Source organism: Parasteatoda tepidariorum, chromosome 10 (assembly GCF_982258835.1).
Source record: "Parasteatoda tepidariorum strain Cologne lab strain chromosome 10, Ptep-v5.0, whole genome shotgun sequence".
Taxonomy (NCBI): Eukaryota; Metazoa; Arthropoda; class Arachnida; order Araneae; family Theridiidae; genus Parasteatoda; species Parasteatoda tepidariorum.
This window is the reverse complement of record NC_141764.1, coordinates 20,461,362-20,480,557: the sequence shown is the minus strand read 5'-3', so window position 1 is coordinate 20,480,557 and position 19,196 is coordinate 20,461,362. Positions and strand designations below refer to the sequence as shown.

At 27.5% G+C, this 19,196-nt stretch overlaps 2 protein-coding genes across 4 annotated transcripts in view; one reads left to right on the top strand and one right to left on the bottom strand.

Annotated features, from left to right (window-relative positions):
- Positions 1–1,790: 1,790 nt before the first annotated feature.
- On the bottom strand, positions 1,791–7,934 carry LOC107456014 (U6 snRNA-associated Sm-like protein LSm2). Its single transcript, XM_043051184.3, has 4 exons — positions 7,669–7,934; positions 5,379–5,446; positions 4,222–4,312; positions 1,791–2,019 (listed from the first exon to the last, which is right to left on the bottom strand). Exons 1-4 carry the CDS (start codon positions 7,669–7,671, stop codon positions 1,894–1,896), a joined length of 288 nt encoding a protein of 95 aa, XP_042907118.1. The 5' UTR covers positions 7,672–7,934; the 3' UTR covers positions 1,791–1,893.
- Positions 7,935–8,124: 190 nt separating this feature from the next.
- LOC107456012 (4-trimethylaminobutyraldehyde dehydrogenase A) overlaps positions 8,125–19,196 on the top strand; it is a 20,325-nt gene continuing 9,253 nt past the window's right edge. The window contains exons 1-6 of one of the 3 annotated variants that reach the window (XM_043051182.3): positions 8,125–8,252; positions 9,190–9,359; positions 10,587–10,732; positions 13,621–13,750; positions 13,839–14,083; positions 15,668–15,895. In XM_043051182.3, coding sequence (XP_042907116.2) covers positions 9,191–9,359; positions 10,587–10,732; positions 13,621–13,750; positions 13,839–14,083; positions 15,668–15,895 — 918 coding nt within the window. In that variant the 5' untranslated portion in view covers positions 8,125–8,252; position 9,190. Of the gene's footprint in view, positions 8,454–9,189; positions 9,360–10,586; positions 10,733–13,620; positions 13,751–13,838; positions 14,084–15,667; positions 15,896–19,196 lie in introns of all 3 variants that reach the window. The other 2 variants (XM_043051183.3, XM_043051181.3) reach the window with 2 other exon arrangements.

The window sequence follows — 19,196 nt, the reverse complement described above, 5'->3', positions numbered from 1 at the left end:
CATATTAACAATTAAATTTTTAAAAAAATAAATAAAATAAACAATTATAAACAAAAACATTTACAATTAATGCCAACAAAACAATAACTATAAAAAATAAGCTAACAATAAATAACTAGCAAAAAAAACAAAAATTGACAGTCCTGCTTAAACTAGCATCTTACAACCTAATATAAGCTATTAATCTGAAACAACAGAAGTCACACTAATATTACTTAAAGTTAAATTACGCGTATAACTGAGATATTGCAAAAAGTTTTTTTTTCGTAGTAAATAAAGAGTTTTGAGTTGATAGTATTTAGTATTATTATTTTCCCAGTAATCACGAAGTCAATGACCTCATTAAACAGTTTTTTGAAAAAATGGCACGTTGGTGCATGAAGGTTCGCCACCCCTGGCCTAGTGTGAACACAATATTGAAAAAATCTGCTAAAAAAGTTTACTTTGTTAAAAGTTAAATCTGCTTTGTTAAAAGTTACTAGATACATTAAAGATGGGTTTAAATAAACATCTTCGGCAAACGAGAATCAGTTTCAAAGAACTAAATAATATAGAAAATTAAAATTGTTATCCCTATGTAAAGTTGTAATCACAAGTAATATCTATTTATTAGTTGCTTTCACACTGCATTTTGAAATATTTTTTTAGGTTCTATCACTAAAGCAAAAAAAAAATCCTGTTTTTAATTTTATAAATTTCAAAAAAACATTAAAAAAATTTTTCTCAGAAATTAATCCACCGCTTACACATCAAATATGTTTTTAAAGTTAACAAAATAAAGATTAAAAAAAAACTTTTCTTCAATATTTTTGACATTTAATTGCAATAAATATTTCATGAGCTATAATATGTGGAATATTAAAATCACAATATTTAAAATTTTTCTTTAATAAAAAAAAGTAACAAAAAAAAGTGATAAAAATATACACTTAAAATTAGTGGGGGGGGGATGCTTGAAAAAAAATTAATCAAGGAGTATCAGAGCTTAAGAATTTTAACCACAGAACTACAAAAGATTCCTAAAGAATATTCCATTCAAATTTTTATTAAATGAACAAAACCATAAGTTTTGTTTTATACAAAGTTTCATCGTTTATTTGAGTTTATTCCTAAAATTTGAGTATTACTACATAAGTCAAAGCAGCAAAAATACAAAGACAAGGTGTGTAGCTAGATTTTTCAACAAAAAATAAGCACTTTCCAAAAAAAAAATTATAAATAGGATATGTGTAATAATAAAAATAATTTTTTTTTCTATCACTTACAGTTCCTTATTTATAAACAGTTAATGAACAAAATGCAAACACTTTACATAATCATAATAAAATAACTAATTTTTGATGAATATTGCAGAGAAAATAGTGAAAATCATGCTTTTTTTGTAATTTATGATGACAATCAACAAGGCAAAGAAAAAAATCTCTTTTTTTAAAAATAGAAAATTAAGCACTTTTTACAAACCCTGAATAAAAAAAGCACCTTTAAAGGCTTTTAAAAATTGTAAATCCAAAATAAGCACCTTTAAGTACTTACTTAAAAACGCTACGCGCTCTGAAAGAGGTAGTTGCAACTTTCATATGTACTTATTTTTGTTGAGAAGTAAGGAAGGGAGTTCTGTTTAACCAATGTTTCTAATTTAATAATGCAATTTAGCACAATGCAAATTTTAATTTAGCAATGTTTTTAATTTAGAGATGAAAGTTTTATTGTCTTACCAATGTTTCTAACTTAACAATGCAAAAGCAAAGAAGAAACAGCAATAAGACTTTGCAATGAGATAACGGGAAAAATACTAATAATAACAAAATTTGTTTATTTTGTAACTTACAAAATGATGATTTTATACACAAAAGAGAATGAGGAAAAAAGATGAGACTTAATTATAATGCTATATCATTGTTTGCTTTGAGCAGCTTCTTTCCTTGCAGCATCTTGAAGCAGTTGTGTGTCAACTTCATCGGCTGGAAGTTGGACATACCTCACCACAGATCCTCTAATAAAACAATTCTTTACTGAGAGCTGAAAAAATAAGGGAATTTCAAATAAATACATGAATTAAATTTTCAAATCAAATTATCACAGTCAACATGTTAATTGAAGATAGTTAGTCTTTTATATGTATGTTTCAGTATATGCAAAACTATATAAATCACCAATAACATTTACATATAAATCACCAATAACAATTTACATCAATTGGAAAGAATTAAAATTAATTCATGGGTTGCATCAGCCTATGTGATTCAAGTACACAGCTTAATTATTGAAAACAGCAAATAAATAAATATATTTTCCTATTTTAACAAATATATAAACATTGTATTTTTCAAAGCAATTTTTCGTACCCACAATGTTAAAAAAAAAAAGTAAATTATTAGTCTTATATATGGAAATATACACAAAACTATACAAATTGGGGGGGAAATATGATTTAATTAATGAAAATGTCAAAACATCACATTTCTAGTGTTATACTTTCCAAAAACTAAAGATATTACATAAAATCTATTGATCAATATATATTTTAAACACGAGAACAAAATCAAATTAGATTTTTAAAGTTTTATTTTATTTTTTTATGAAAAAATAAATATTATTCACAATTAGATTTTATAAAACAAACAAACGAGAGAACACAATTTAACAAATAAAAATTCTTAAACAGACAATAAAATTAAATCAATATTGATGTAATTGCATTTGTTTTATTTGGTAAGTATTGTGTTATATGTAAAAAAAACAGTAATATAAAAGTTAAAAATATATTCCTATGAATATATAACTTTATGAGGACCCAAGACTTAGGAAAAGGCAGAAAATGTAAAATCTTTCTTTAAAATGTTTAACAATTAATTTTATTTGAATGTAACTATTTAAACATCTGATAAATCTTATTTATAAACATTTCAAACACTATGAAAAAGAGATGTAATGCAGAATTTAAAGCTAAGCATAATCCAACACAGTAAGAAATTATCTGAAACTTGTATTGTTGACAATTCTTTCTCTGATTTAAAAACTTTAAGTTTCAGATATGAGAAGTTAAACCAAATTATTTAATAAAAAAATTAAAATACAGCATAATTAAAACAAAATGAAAAATAGATTGAAAAATAATAAAAAGAATGAAAAATTAATATATTCTGTTAAAAAACAAAAAGATTACTAGCATTCTAGAGTAAGCTTTTTCACTAATATCATACAAATCTTTCAATTCAATAGAATGAAAGGAAAAACTAAGATCAGCATCTCAAAATCTGAAGAAAGAAGACAAGCTATGAATAATAAAAACAAAGTTACAAACACTTTTACTTATCTAGGTAAAAAAAATTTATAAATATGAAATATAGGATTGACTGTAAAAACAGACACAAAATGGAAACAAAGCATTATAAGCCAGTCATAAAATATCCTGCATACTAAGTACTCTAATTTTATGGAAATTTTGCTTGAATATGAAAAGTGGACTATTTTATTTTTTATTTAATAAATTTTATTTCTTATGATTTTGGCTACCACTTTATTCAATTAAACTATTTGGCATACATACATAAGATATGATAATTGTGCAGTAAAGTTTTTAAGTAGTGGCAAAACCATACTAATTGAAATCTCACTAACTGTTATTTCATCATCACTTGAAATATTTGGGAGAGATAGGACTTTTGTATTGGGACCCATGAAAGATTAAAAAGTAAACTCATATAAAGAAAATGTTATGTGTTTTTGTTCTCAATAAAGTTATATTTGTTTGTTAAAAAAAAAAAAAAAAAATGTAAGATGCAGTACATATTGTTTCTATAAAACCAATAGTTACTGATGTATCTAAGACATAAGTCTCTTAAGACTAAGATCAAAGTATGTTAAGAGCTTTTGAATGCAGAATAATAAGAAAAATTATAGACCAACAGAAATAAATCACACGTGGAAAAAAGGAAACGATTCTGAAATTGAAAAATCAGTTGAGAGAAAACATTTACATTAGACCAATTACAACAACTTAACATTATATGAATTCCAATTTCTTCATTAAATGCAGGTTCTTGTTAAATCAAGGCTCAATGAATGATGACAATATTTGATTATTTTTCAAAAAATAGCTTACAATTGAAATACAATTCAAAATTACAGCATATTTAAGATTTTTTTTTTTTTTTATCAGTAACAGTCACATATTTCAGAGATCGTCATAACTCTTAAAAAAATATAATAAATTATTACCATATGAGGATATTTTTCAGGATCTGTCACACTAATTTCAGTTAACTTAATATTCAAATACTGATCAACAGAATGCAGAGTTCCACAAATACTAAAAAGAAATGCAAAGAACAATTTTACCACAAATTACTGACACATAAATTAAGAGCCTGAAACAAGGTTAAAATATAGAATATTTAAGTGCAATGTTTTTGATTGCAATATTAATTAAAAAGCTTAACATATTAGGTAACTTTCAGTGATCAGAACATAAATTTTTAGATTTAATATCCATCAGGCTGATTATTTTGTTTCATAAAAGCTGTAAACAATGTGATTTCCATGCTGATGAAAATTATAATTAAATGATGTTCTACAGAATCTTAGAATTCCATGAAAGAGTAAAAGGACTTTTAATTAATCATTTCTTCTTTTTATAAACATATATAACAACCTTGAGGATACAGCGAAGGCTGGTGGAATAATAATCTTCAGTGACTCTAGGGCTGCCTTAAAGGCAATCCAAACAGGTTCTTTCAAGAATTACACATAATATACATGATGCTTTGGACCAAATCAACCAACAACATCTAATGGTTTTGCAGCACATGTTGGTACAGATGGCAATGAGGCTGCTGACGTCTTAGCCGAAGGAGAGAGACAATTAAATGAGGAATTTCTTCATTTTACCGTGTTTTGTGACCCGAATTCAGTTTCAAAATCAAAAAATATAAGTATTTTATTGAAACATTAGATCTGAAAACTCAACAACATCAGACTAAAGTGCTAAATTCTACTTGGCACTTTAGGGGGGTAAGAATTCAAGAGGGTGGAGCCAGAGCATACACTAACTGCAAAAACTGCTTCAACATTAAACTGGAACTTGATCATGTTTTCTCCTGACCAGCTATAATGGCTGCAATACAGCAGATTAGTGATTGTCCAGAAGAGGACCTCTATGTCGACAACTACTGGCAAATAGCTGAGGCTGTATGGATCACCTACAGTACTATCTAATAGACTGTCCGTGGACACGACAACCAAGCAGGCATCAAAACTTAGAAACCATTTTGACGTCGTTGATGTACCGATATAGAAATTTTCACATAGTTACCTTAGTAATTCTGAAACAGTGATTAAAATATATATATATTATCTTGCCTAATATATTATCTTACCTTAAGTCATTTTTTAGCTCTACTACCACATCTTTCCCCACAAGAGACTTGAAAAATGAGTAAAACAACTATAAGAAAGAAAAAATTTATATAAAAGTTACAACAAAGAAAAACAAATTTAAAAAATTTAAATGCTGAGAAAATGCAAAATATTAACAAGTACATCAATAAATAAAAAATAGCATATATAAGGAGATTAAACTGGTCATTAAACCTTATGCCATGTGGCAGAGCTTCTTCGAGCTATCTGCCACAAAACTCTCTAACACTAATATCTTTCTGCAAGATACTTTTAATAATAACAAGCATATATGTTACTAATTTAAAATAACAAACACGCTGTGTTAACAAAAAAAAAAATTTTTTTAATTGAACATGTAGTAATTTTTCATTCTAATATTATGAAAGATATTCACGCATTTTGTTGGGGGGGGCACTAATTATTTCCCTCATCTCATTTTGTAAATTATCATCACAATAAAAAATGATTCAAAAATCTTGAAATCCGGAGCAGTAATTGCCGAAAAAAGATTGATGACGAAATCACGCGACATCTCAAAAAATAGCTACTCAAATCCGTATTTCGCGTCGAGATTAGGTTGTTGTAATAAATAATATCATACAAAAAATATTAAGCTATGAAGAAATCAATAACAATAACTGCCAAAAAATTGATGGAATCATTAACTTAAAAAGTAAATACTCAAATGCACGATTCGAATTTTCCATATTGTTTAAAATATATCGGGATATTTAAAAACCACATGAAAATCAATATTATGAAACTGCCGAAAATACAATCAAAACATTACGTTGATTTACGATATTATCGGGGTAAATTAATCATACCAAAAAGTAATTATCTATGTGCATGATTCAAATTTTACACATAAATTTCTGCAGAAAAAAAAACTTTAATTTTTTACTTTTCAAAAGAAAAATCTTTCTGCAAGTACTATTAAACGTTCTGCAACAATGCCGCCGTGTCGCTGCGATTCTGCCATGGGAACCTTATATATTTGAAAATATTAAACTTTTTTTTAAAATATAATTAAAATATGCATACTCAATTTGAATTTTGATTATCCCTTAAATCTGATTTTTAATATTTATATCCTGGCACTGAAGTCCATGTTTAACTTAACCAAAGAATTTGCCTGTAAAGTAGTATTTTTCCCATTCCTTATTTTTCTAGTCTTCAATACTGCAGTTATTTTCAATAAAGTACAGTAAAAAAAGGGAAGTGTACTTAATATACTCAAAATTTGTCATTTTTTTAAAAAAAAACTTGGTAAATAAGCAACAATTGAATTCTAATAACTTCTCAATATGATCTTTATTATTATTACTTAGAAATAAGATGATGAATGAAAATATAGTAATAAAAAAAAAAAGATTAAATTGGTTTTAAAGCTTTGGAAATGCTCATTTTCCTTACAAAATTAAATTGAAATATTTATGCTAGAGTTGATAATTCAATCAATCTGACCTTTAACACAAATGATGATGAAACAGTAAAAGATCTAGCTGATTATGAAGCCTCATACAGTTGAAAATGTCTTTTCAAAATTAATTTGAAATAAATGGACTAGTTGAATTCAAGTTAATGTTCCCTAAATTAAATATTTAACATTGTTAAGATAGTGAATGGAAATAGAGTACAAAAAGAAAAGAAATAATTTGAATCTTGTTTGAAAAAAAAAAAAAATTCATTTACACTAATATGAAACCTCATACATATAAAAATGGTAAAAAAAAAATTACAATATTTATAATTAAGATAATTATACATCAATCACATCTTTAAAATTGCTACTATTTTTAATAGTAGTAAAGAACATAAAATAGTAGTGAATGAAAATAGAGTAAATAATAGGCGAAGTGAAGTTTCACATATTTAGTTAGTTTTATCTAAACTAATAACTTTTCAACAGATTCTCAGGCTACTAAAGAATAATTTTTCAAGTAACAGTTATTTTAGAATAATAAATTTTAACATAAGAATTCATGTCCAATATGCGCATTCAAGAAGTCATTCACAAAACCACGTTTAGTGTTTCTAAATTAGCATACAATTTAAAAAGATACTCATAATTAAATATTTATTGTGTAAACGGTTTTGGTAAAAACATTAACGAAAGTCAAAATTTTATTGATAAATAAACCCATAAACGCTTAAAAGTCTTTAAAAAAGACAGCATAATTCCTTCAACAAGCGTGTGAATATTGCTCTAATTCCGTAAAGATAAAGAAAGTTATATGCACAGATAAAATAGCAAAATAACTTTACCATTTTATAAAAGCAAAAGATTTACTTCAACAATTATTATATTAATATAACAATTTCACTTCGCTCAAATTCCGCTCACGATCAAATCAAAACATAAACAAACGTAAATAGATATTTTAACATATAAGTACTAGAATAATAACGTCACAGCGTTGAAACTATATATCGTTCATAATGTGTTAAAAAAAGTATTAAATCCAGGCGAACTAATCAAACTTAAAAGTTGAGCATTTAGTTTCTTTCGGATTTTTTTTCAACACCCAATTCAAGCAATGTAAAAAGCCGAGATGTTTAAATGCTACCCTTTAGTTGTTAAAATATAAAGATTTTTATACTTTGAAAATTTTTCTGACATTTATTATATTACCTTTTAAATATTGAAATAAAATATTGAAATGAAAATCCAGGAGAAACTCTAGCATGAAATTTTAAAATATTTAGTATTTATATAATCACTTCAACTTTAAGTCCTCACTGTAAACAAAATAAACTAATAAATAACGAGTAAATAAACAAGCATGCTGATATCTCACAAGAATTTGAGTATCAGTGAATCTTAAGAGAAGATAAGATTATGATAATGGGTAATAAGTAGATTATAGCTTTTCACGAATAATTTTAAATATCAACATAGCATTTCTTTGACTTTACTTGTAAAGAACATTCTTTGAAATCTTTAATATTTTAAATAATAGAATAGTTTCTTAGATTTTAATTCTATACCCGTGTATCTTTTTAAAATTTTTATGCGCTGACGATAGAAATCTATTTTAATTTTATATGAAGTAATTAAGATTTGTTCATTCTTAATACTAAAAGACTAAATTGTTCTAGTTTGATCAAAGTAGCATGAAACTGAGAGCGTAATTTTTAATCAGCTGTTTTTAAATATAGTTAGTGAAATTATTCAACGAATTTTTAGGGAATGATTTCAGTGAAATTATTTTAGTGTTATCGAAGTAATCAATGTATTTAGAGCATATTTCTTAACCTGTTGTATTTAAATATACTCTTATTAAATAGTTTTCGTTTAGAAATCTCTTTTAATAATTGAATGATCTACATAAAGGTTCGAATGTTATAGTTTTTGATAAAAATAAATTACCTTTTTGCTTTTTCTGTCACTTGCTTTTACGCTTTTCATACTAACTTTAAATTATTTCCAAATTGTTAATATACCTTGTTTGGTAACAAAATGTTATTTTAAAAAATGAAACAATGAATGTTGCTGTTGGGATCTTAATCCATTTACTATTTATCTAGTAAAATTCACTTTTCTAGTAATCCTTCTTAATCAGTTAAGCTGTTAAAGACTATGGATAAAGTTTTCAAAATCTGAAGAAAAGTATATCATCTTTCATCATTTTTTTTTTTTTTTTCCATTTAGCCAGTTCAAGTCAATTCAGCTATGTCATTTATTTAATTTTCATTGTTTAAAGAAAAAATAATATTCATGAATACTTTGTTACATGTATCTACCTGTAGATATGTAATATAAGATCATAACTATTATTTTTGCAGGATGAACAGTAGCCTATGTTTTGCTGTACGAAATCTAAGAAGCATTTTTCAAAGGCATTCTTCAATGGATTCTAAGCTCTTAATCGAGACCCCTCTCAACTATTTGAATGGTCGACGAATCTCACCTCGTGCTGTCATCCGTAGCATTCCAAAAATTAATCCGGCATCTGGTACTTATTTCTTTTGGAAATATTTCTTTATTATGATCAACACCAAAATAATCGCCAAGTCTTGGCAACTTTGAAAACCATGATACTGAATTATACCTTTTTTTTTTCTTCTTTTTTTTTAAGCATATGCTAAAATATATTACTCCATAATTATTGCTGATTGTTTTAGATTATCTTCTAACAAGTTCACTTTTGTGTTGAGATTGCTAAGAGAAAATAATGTACCTAAAGTGACAAAGATCAAAGCAGGATTAGCATTTTGTCCTGAAGAAACTTATTTTTTCCAGACAGCTGGGAGAAATTATACAGAAACTAGACAAAATTGAAAAACCTTTAAAAAAATGACCTAGACTATTGTTTAGTAATAAATATAATAAGAATAGTTTTAATTTTCAGAAATTAAACTTAATATAATAGGCCTGAAAGTTCAATGTTTTTCACAGGTACATTAAAAAATTCTTGCCAATCTCGGGAGACTATGGTTTCAATAGTTTAATGAAAGGTATGAGCTTCTAGGCATTATTTCAGAGATGCCAACTGCTCCGGACACGTCAAAATAATTTAAATAAAATGATAAATAACTGCTAAGTAAATTTTACAAATATAAAGTGGTGAGTTATATAAGCCTACGAGTTATTTAGAAATAGTGGTAGGGAAAAATTTAATTTATTAAACCAAGAATCACAATTGATAAACTACCACTTTAAAATATATATATTTGCTGTCCGGAGCAAGTTGGCGTCTCTGTTATTTATTTATTTTTACATCATATATTTGAATTATTTACCCTGTCATTGGAATGGACAACTATTCAACTTTTTATTTTATAATGTTGCTAAGTTAACTGTTAAAAAAGCTTACATCCAAAATGTAAATCTAATCATAATCTTTTCCTATCTTTCCTAATATTTTCTTTGAATATAAACAAAAACTGGTTCCAAAACTTGTGATGAGGTTTTTCCCTTCCTCAGACATGTACAAAACTGAGCTCATTAAGTAATAGAACCGGTTAAACCTCTTTCCTGATTACTTCTGAGATATCCTCAATATGAGGCAAATATTTACTTTGAAAACAAAACAGTTCAGATACCCCACCCATTTTAGTTGTTTATTAAATGCACAAATTTACTTTTAATTAATTAATTACTATTATTTTTAATTAATTAATTACTTTAAATTTAAGCAACATTTTAAAAACATTTAAATTTTTCGTTTTTTTTCTTCTAGGTAGTCTGATGTTTGATATATTGTGTACTGGTGAAGAAGATGTAAATAATGCAGTAAAAAGTGCAAAAAGTGCTTTCAGCAAATGGTCTAAAACTTCTCCTCGAGAAAGAGGCCTTGTTTTATCTGCTGCTGCTAGAAAAATAAGAGTAATTCAACCTTTTCTTACAATTTAACTTCTATCACAATGAAACTATGGATTTTCTTTTGATTGTGTTAAAATATGTACCTTTTTTTTTTTTTTAATTTTCTGTTTTTTGTCAGTTGCTCCTGTTATATGTTGAGTAATACAGTCAACTCAGAGCTCATTCTAGGCAGGGTAAACAGGCCGCAGCACCCTGCTGTGCTTTTAGTCAAAAGAATCCACCCTGTTGCCCCTGAAGTAAATTAGTGCCCTGATGTAATAGACTCCATACCCTTTTTGCCCTTTCTTTCCTCCACCCTTCTTTATTTTTTCCCCAAACTCTTCAATGGATTTCTTTAACTTTAGTTATTTTCAACTCTTTTTATTTAGTTTGTCATTGCTGTCAATACATAGATTTATATGAGAAAGGAAAAATAGCCATCACACCCCCTTGTTGCACTTGTCTTTGAAAGTTTGCAGTTACTACACTATCATCAAATCATAATTATTATTAATCATTTTAATTATTAAATTATAACTGCAGACACTTAACATACATTTATTATTTTATTAATATATGCATTGCATTTTAAATAAATTACTAAGCTGATTAGCTTATTAACTTGATATATGTATGTTTATTTATTAATAAAAATTAGTAATTAATATGATGGCTTTGCTACTTTTAGTAAAGTAAAAAAAAAAAAATTGACAATGTTTTTTAATAGAGCGTGTAAGACCCATAGAAAGAAATTATTGCCTTTTTAGAATAATAATGCCCTTTTTTTAAACTTTTGCACCCTGCTCTTTTTTCTGCCTAGAATGAACTCTGAGTCAACTGTTAATAATAATTAAGTTGTAATATAGCCAGGGATTTAATAATTGTTATATTCATGAGTGTATTTTATTCATTTTTATTGTTACACTAGTTTTACGGCACTTTAATTTTTATCAACGTCAGCTTCAAGTTGAGATCGGTTAGCAGAAAGGTTTTGTTACCTTATCACTAAATCGCATGGATAACCGCTCCCCTCAATCAACAAACTAATAAACAGAGACCATTAACAATGCAGGTGCAAAAGTTAGAGCAACAGAACTTTTTTCCTCTTCATTCATTCATATAGAGGTTTTTGTTGCTTGAATGTATTAGACGAAGAACGAGCTCTTAGCATGAAGTGGCGTCTTGATATCTCCTTGGAGAATATCTTTGAGAATGGATACGTACCCTGTAGCAGAAGATGTTAGAGTTCTTACAAAAAGACTTTTCTTTTGAAAAGCAAAAAAAAATTTACTTTTCTTTTCTGGAGCAATTTACACGTAATATTTGAATCATGCATTTAGATAATCACTTTTTGATGCTCTCAATTTCCGCCAATAGTATCGTAAATTGATGTAATGTTTCAATTGTATTTTCGGCAGTTACTGATATTGATTTTCACATGGATTTTAAATATCCCGATATGTTTCAATGAATATGGAAAAATTCAAATCGTCGTTTGAGTATTTACTTTTTAAGGCAATAATTTTATCGAATTGTTGGCAGTTATTGATATTGATTTCTCCACAGTTTTTAAATCCGATATTTTTTATATGATATTATTTATCACAACAACCTAATCTCGAAACAAAACACACATTCGAGGAGTCTGATTCACGTGATTTCGTTGCCAATCTTCTTTTCGACTATTATTACTACGGATTTCAAGATATTTAATTTTTTTTTAAAATGATGATTATTTACAAAATGCGAAGAAGGAAATAATTTGTGTGTTCTCTACTCTCCCCAACAAAATGCAAGAATATTGCCCATAATAATAGAATAAAAAATTATTACATGCTTAATTTTTTAAAAAAATATAGTTTTTTTTTTTTTTTTGTAAGCACTGCACTTTTGTTATTTTAAATTTGTGTCATATACCTTTATTGTTATTAAAAGTATATTTTAGAATGATATCAGTGCTAGAGAGTTTTGTCGGAGATAAAAAAATTCTGCCACAAGGGATTCATATCTTTATTAAATATAAATATTTCTTTTGCATTTTAAATTTACCATTAACCAAGTGCCTTCTAAAGTTATCTTATGATTAAATTATGTATGTATTAATTATTCTGTACTTGCCACGTGTGCAAACCTTTTCTCTCAATTTTCAAAATTAGTCTTTTCGCCAATTGTCAAATTTAGTCTAAATCTAGACTTTTCTTTTAAAAAATTAATAATCTTAGTAACTTTAATAATGCTGACCTTTGTTTTAGTCTGAATTAGCTTTTACTAATTAATTCTTTACCATGTTTTATAACGAATTAATTATCTAGGTATAAATTATATATGTTCTAATTATTCTATACTTGTCGTGTGCGCAAACCTTTTCACTAAATTGCCAAATTTATGTAATCTAAACTTTTTCAGAATCAGAAATTTCAACTAGCTGATGTTATACCTTTTCTGTAAAAAAAAAAAAAATCTTTTTTTTTTTACATGTATATAAGTTATTTACATTATTAATATTTAAACAGCAATTTTATGCTTTGATTAAAGAAAAATATGCATTGATAAAAGGAAGTTTTAAAAAAGGTATTACTAAAATGAAAAAATTATTTCGTTTATTTAAATTTGACACCTAAAATTAGTTGCCCTACATTTTGATATTTTAGACCTGTAGAATCAGTGCTTTTTTAAAGTTTATTAAAGTTAGTTTTAAAAACATTTTAAAAATTTCAACGTAGTATATGAAATCTCAGTTATGTAATTTTTGTCAATAAATAGTTTGTTGGATAACAAAGGGCCTCACATTAACCAGTCAACCCAACCACAGGTTGTAGAACTCTGTAATGTATAGTTAATTTTATTATTCTCTTGCTTATATATAATGTTTTTTGTTTTCTGTGTGTTTAATTTATTAGTTTTAATTCCAGGAAAAATTAGATGAAATTGCAAAATATGAAGTTGAAGATACAGGAAAACCACTATGGGAAGCAAAGATTGATATATCTGGATGTGCTGATACACTGGATTATTTTGGTGGAATAGCTTCTACTATTAGTGGTAATTTATAAAATTTGCTTTAAATTATTTGTTTCAAAGTTCATGTAAAAATACTGATATATTTTAAACTGTTAAAATTACTTTTTAGGTTCACATCACCAGTTGAACAATAACAATTTTGCAATGGTGCAAAGAGAGCCACTGGGAGTTGTGGCAGGAATTGGTGCATGGAATTATCCATTCCAAGTTATGACATGGAAAGCAGCTCCTGCTTTAGCTTGTGGAAATACATTTGTATACAAGCCATCTGAGTTAACACCAATCACGTCTGTCATTTTAGCTGAAATTTTAACCGAAGTTGGCTTGCCAGTTGGAGCCATTAGTATCCTGCAGGTAATAGTTGTTCTTTTAAATAAATATGAATTTAGGAAAATTAATTTCTTTTTCTATAAGCACTTCAGCCAGTTGGCTGCCTTATGCAGTTTATTATATTCTGATCCAACCATAACCAGTAATTTATTAATTAATCATAAATTTATTTAGTCTTGCAAAATTATAATAAAAGATCAAAATAAGCTATAAAAAAGGGTGAAGGGTGGTGTCAATTTATATGGGTTTTATATTTCAATAATTTTTAAAATGCCCTTTTGTAATTTTTTTTTTCTCATTGATGTTTTGTGTTTGATTGTTTTGAAAAATATTTTGTGTAAGAATAGGTTTTAGGAATTATTTCGACAAATCTTTAAAGTTAGGGGCTCACAGTATTGTCAGAGATATGAGAATAACTAACTTTATGTTTAGATGCTTTTGAAAACAAGTGTTTAATGTTAACTATATAGGATGTAAAAACCTTATAAAATTAGTCGGAAATGCTGTGGAACCATATATATATATATACTCTTAAAAATTTCAAGCCATATTTTTATCTAAATGCATGCATAAATAATTTTTTTGTCAATACTCATGAAAAATTTATTTTTTGTTAATACTCATAAACATTTTAATTCATATTTCAAATTCATTTTTAGATTAATGTATGCAAGAATAATTTTTTTTAAATATTTCTTCCTATTAAATATTCCTTTATTCATCAGAAAAAATTTAGTGCAAGCTAAGTACTTACCAAATAAAAATAATGTCATTAATCTACTGCCAGGATTTAAAGTTTTTGTGTAGTTGGTCTGCAACATGTTGCCACCCTCTTGGTACTCCATTCGATGCTCAACTTTTTTTAAAAAATTATTGCTGAAAAAAAACTTAGGTTTTCGAAAGCTGGAACAAATTTTCTTTTTTTATCACTTAATAATAGTAACTTTATTTTCTTCAGTTTCATAAGAACAGTATAAATTTATCTAAAAAGTTACAAGACAAAAGTTTTAGATTTTTGAATTTTTTAAAAAAAAATTTTAGTTTTCAGACATTTTATGTTCTTTAATAAAGTTAAATTATGTTAGGTTTCTTACTTCCTCTGTATAGAGTTTTCTTTCCTTTTTTTTTAATGTAAGTTGCTTACATCTTTAATTTTTAAATAAAATCTGTGCTACATTTATTTTAAACATGTTTTGCTTTAAAATATTTTCTTAATCAAAATTCTGTCTCAAAAAGATTTGTGGAATTATTACCTCTACCTTTTTCACTATTTAAATTATAATTTCTGTATTTTATTTAAAGTTTTTTAAAATTAGCTTGAAAAACAGCTATTAAATGTTTTATATTAATTGAAGTTTTTTTTAAATTAAAATTTGGTTGAAAGTTAAAAATTAAGTGTAAAACACTACCTAACTAGCATCAGAAATATCTTGAATGGTCAATATAAGAACTGCATTGACCATTCATAAGCTGTATGTTCTGCTTACCTCCTTTAAAGCTAAAAAAAATTAAGTTTTTGAAAATTAACTGTTTTGCATTTATTCTAAAAAAAATTCTACGCTAATTAGTGAAGAAAACTTTGTTATTAATTTTTTTTTTATACTACAGGGTGGTTATGAAACTGGTGAATTAATCTGTAATCATCCCGATATTGCTAAATTGACATTTACTGGAAGTGTTGTGACTGGTCAAAAAATAGTGAAGTCATGTGCAGAAACCATGAAGAGAGTGACAATGGAGCTTGGAGGAAAATCGGCTCTTTTAGTCTTCCCTGATTGTAACATTAAAAATGCTGTGAAATCGACTTTGTTGGGAAATTTTTTTACCCAAGGTGAGGTTAGTGTTCATATGTCTTTAGATTAAATATTTAAGTAAGTTATTTGTTTTATATGTTCTTTTTTTTTTTAATCAGTGGAAGATACCTAAACATTTGAGCTGTTAGTTCAATTTTAAATTATTATTTTACTTTTACAATTTGATTTAAGGTGAAATGAGGTCAGTAAAAACATATAATTGAATTGTTGAAGTTTTGAAATTAAGTCTTGATCTGTTCACAAATATAGTGTGTTGCAAAAATAATAACTATTAGAAGTAATTTTAACCTTTCAATGTTTATTGCGTGAGCATGGTTTGTCATTGACCTTTATATAAGTGTTGCGGCAAACACTAACTCCAATTAGTTTGCGCCACCAAAAGTATTCAGAATATGTAGGTTACTCTGAGTATGGCAAGAGAAAAAAGAGAGAACTGGAAATATCGTTGAATTGGCTTTTTGAAATATCTTTGGAACGCTGTGTTTTGTTTTGTTTTTTGTTGTTTTTTATTTAAAATAAATGTTTTGTTTTGCCTGTTTTTAAACGTTATCAATCAATAGACAAGATGCCTCTCACAAACACAGTCAATCCGGTTAGGAACGACATTTCTGGCGCCCCCGGGTGGGCGGCCTTGTCTTAAGGATTGGTAAGAAAGGTAGGCGAAGATTTATTAATTTCCATTTTGAAGATTAAATATTTGACAATTTGAATACTTTTGAAGATTTGAAATATATATATATATTTTTTATTTGAATATTTGATACCATAACGGTAATTTATATGTGCTTAGAATTGATAGTTTTAGAAGCTAAGAATTTGATATTAAGATAGTAAAAATGGAAATAATAAAAAGAAATAAAACCGCTCAAAGAGCTTCATTTACTAAGGCCTACAAGAAACTAGAAAATTTATTAATTGGCGATAGTGTGACGTATGACGAAATTGAAACGGATCTTTGTTTATTTAAACAAAAGGTAGACATTTTGGAAATAACTCATAATAGTTATTTAGATAGTTTGCAAGATGAAAAAGAATTCGAAACTGAATATAATTCCGTTGAAGAATACAGAGAAAAAGCTTTGAGAATTCAATTAAAAGCTAAACGTTCCTTAGATAATTTGAAAAAGAACTCGTGTGAAAACGAAATTGTTACTTCCGAAAATAACGGCGAATTACCGAACACTAAATCTCCGAAAGCTTTATGTCAACGGCTCCCCGAAGTTGAATTATATAAATTCGGCGGAGACTTGAAAGATTGGTTAACGTTTTGGAACCAATTTAAAAATATTCATGAAAATGTTAATTTAACGAAAGCTGATAAATTTCATTATTTAATTCAGTCGACGAAGCTGAAATCGGAAGCTAGGGAAATTGTGGAATCTTTTCCTGTAACAGATGAAAATTATCCTTTAGCTGTTGAAAGTTTAACCGAAAGGTATGGCCGAAAAGATCTATTGATAGATTTTTATGTTAGAGAACTCCTGAAACTCGTATTAAATAATGCGAATAAGAATAAGAATGATTCTTTAAGTTGTTTATACAATAAACTGTCAACTCAATTGAGAGCATTAAACTCACTAGGAGTTACATCTGAGATGTGTGGTGTAATTTTGTATCCACTTGTTGAAAGTTCATTACCATTAAATGTGTTACGCTCATTTGAACGCCAAAGAAAAAATTTAGAAAGCGAACAAAAACTATCCAGTCTTGATGCGATAATTTATTTTTTGAAAAACGAAGTACAAGCGGAAGAAAAAATAAAATTGAGTAGAACTGAAATATTTCATCCCCCCTTCGAACGAAGGAACTTGACACCACCGGCGAATCTGAATTTGAGAGATCGGAAATCGTCTGCGGCTGAATTAATTAGTCATAATTCAAACGATGATATCCTTTGTTTATTTTGTTTTAAAAACCACGAGACTCGTTTTTGCAAGAAAGCGTTTTATATGCCTTTAGAAGAAAAACAGTCTGTTATTAGAAGGAAGGGTTTATGTAAAATTTGTTTATTGAAAGGGCACCTGGCTTTTTCTTGTAAATCAAACATTAAATGTTCAATTTGCACAAGAAAACATTTAAAATTTATGTGTCCTGACTTAGAATGTAATCGATCGGATGAAAGAAAACAAGATAATAATGAAAGCAAAGAAAAAGAGACTGGCACCTTACATTCGCGCGTGCATGCAACTAAAGAAGTATTTTTACAGACTCTTGTAGTAATTATTAAGGGAAATAAAGCGCAGCGTAAAGCTAGAATTATTTTAGATACGGGTTCTCAAAAGTCTTATATTATGAAATCTACTGCAGAAGAGTTAGGTTTTGATTTTGAAAGGGAAGAAGAATTTTCGACCTCATTATTTGGGGGTAAGAAAACAGAAATTCAACGGCACAAATGTTATAAAATATATCTCGATAGCCTTGATGGTAAATATAGTTGCAATTTAGATGCATTGGATCAGGAAATAATTTGTAATAATGTTTCTAGCATTAGACAAGGGCCGTGGATTCGAGAATTGAGACAAAAAAGGATATTTATAACTGATTGTGGGAATTCAGGACCTATTGAAGTTCTTTTAGGGGCTGATGTTGTTGGTAAACTATTTACGGGTAAACAAGAACAATTAAAATCTGGATTAGTCGCCATCGACACTAAATTAGGATGGACATTAATAGGGAAGGTTCCTCAGTTTGAAAACCATGATAATTTAAATATGACGGTTGTAAATATGCTTTCTCAAGAATTACCTGTTTCATTTTTATGGGATTTAGAATTACTTGGTATTAGAGACCCTGTGGAACAAAACACTAGAGAAGATACACAGAGGGCAGTTATGATTCATTTTCGAGACACAGTTTATCAAAATTCAGATGGAAGATACGAAGTAAGCTTACCATGGAAAAAGGATCATGCTTTATTACCGAATAATTATGGGTTGTCTCTTAAAAGATTAAAATCTACTAACAAGAAGTTAGAAAAAACGGGATATGAAAAGAAATACCAGCAAGTTTTTGATGAATGGATAGAAGAAGAAGTGATTGAGAAAGTTCCACAAGAAGAATTGTCAATTAAAGATCATTGGGATTCGGAAGTTAATGAAGAAATAAAGAAAAAATTCAATTCATGGTTCAAAGACTTACATTACTTAAATGATATTAAGATCCCAAGATGGTTGGGAGTTACTGCCTTATCTAAACTCAGCTTCCATACATTTGTTGATGCAAGCAAAACAGCTTATTCAGCTTGTATATTCCTAAGAAGTGAATCCCCTGATGGCTCTGTAAATGTCCAGCTACTCCAAGCTAAGTCAAGAATAACTCCACTG

Excerpts from the sequence above, each read along its gene's own strand:
- LOC107456014 (XM_043051184.3), bottom strand. Across the intron at positions 4,313-5,378 it reads GAGCTAAAAAATGACTTAAG|TATTTGTGGAACTCTGCATT; the intron begins GTAAGATAATAT and ends ATTTCTTTTTAG. Across the intron at positions 2,020-4,221 it reads CTGAAAAATATCCTCATATG|CTCTCAGTAAAGAATTGTTT; the intron begins GTAATAATTTAT and ends TTATTTTTTCAG.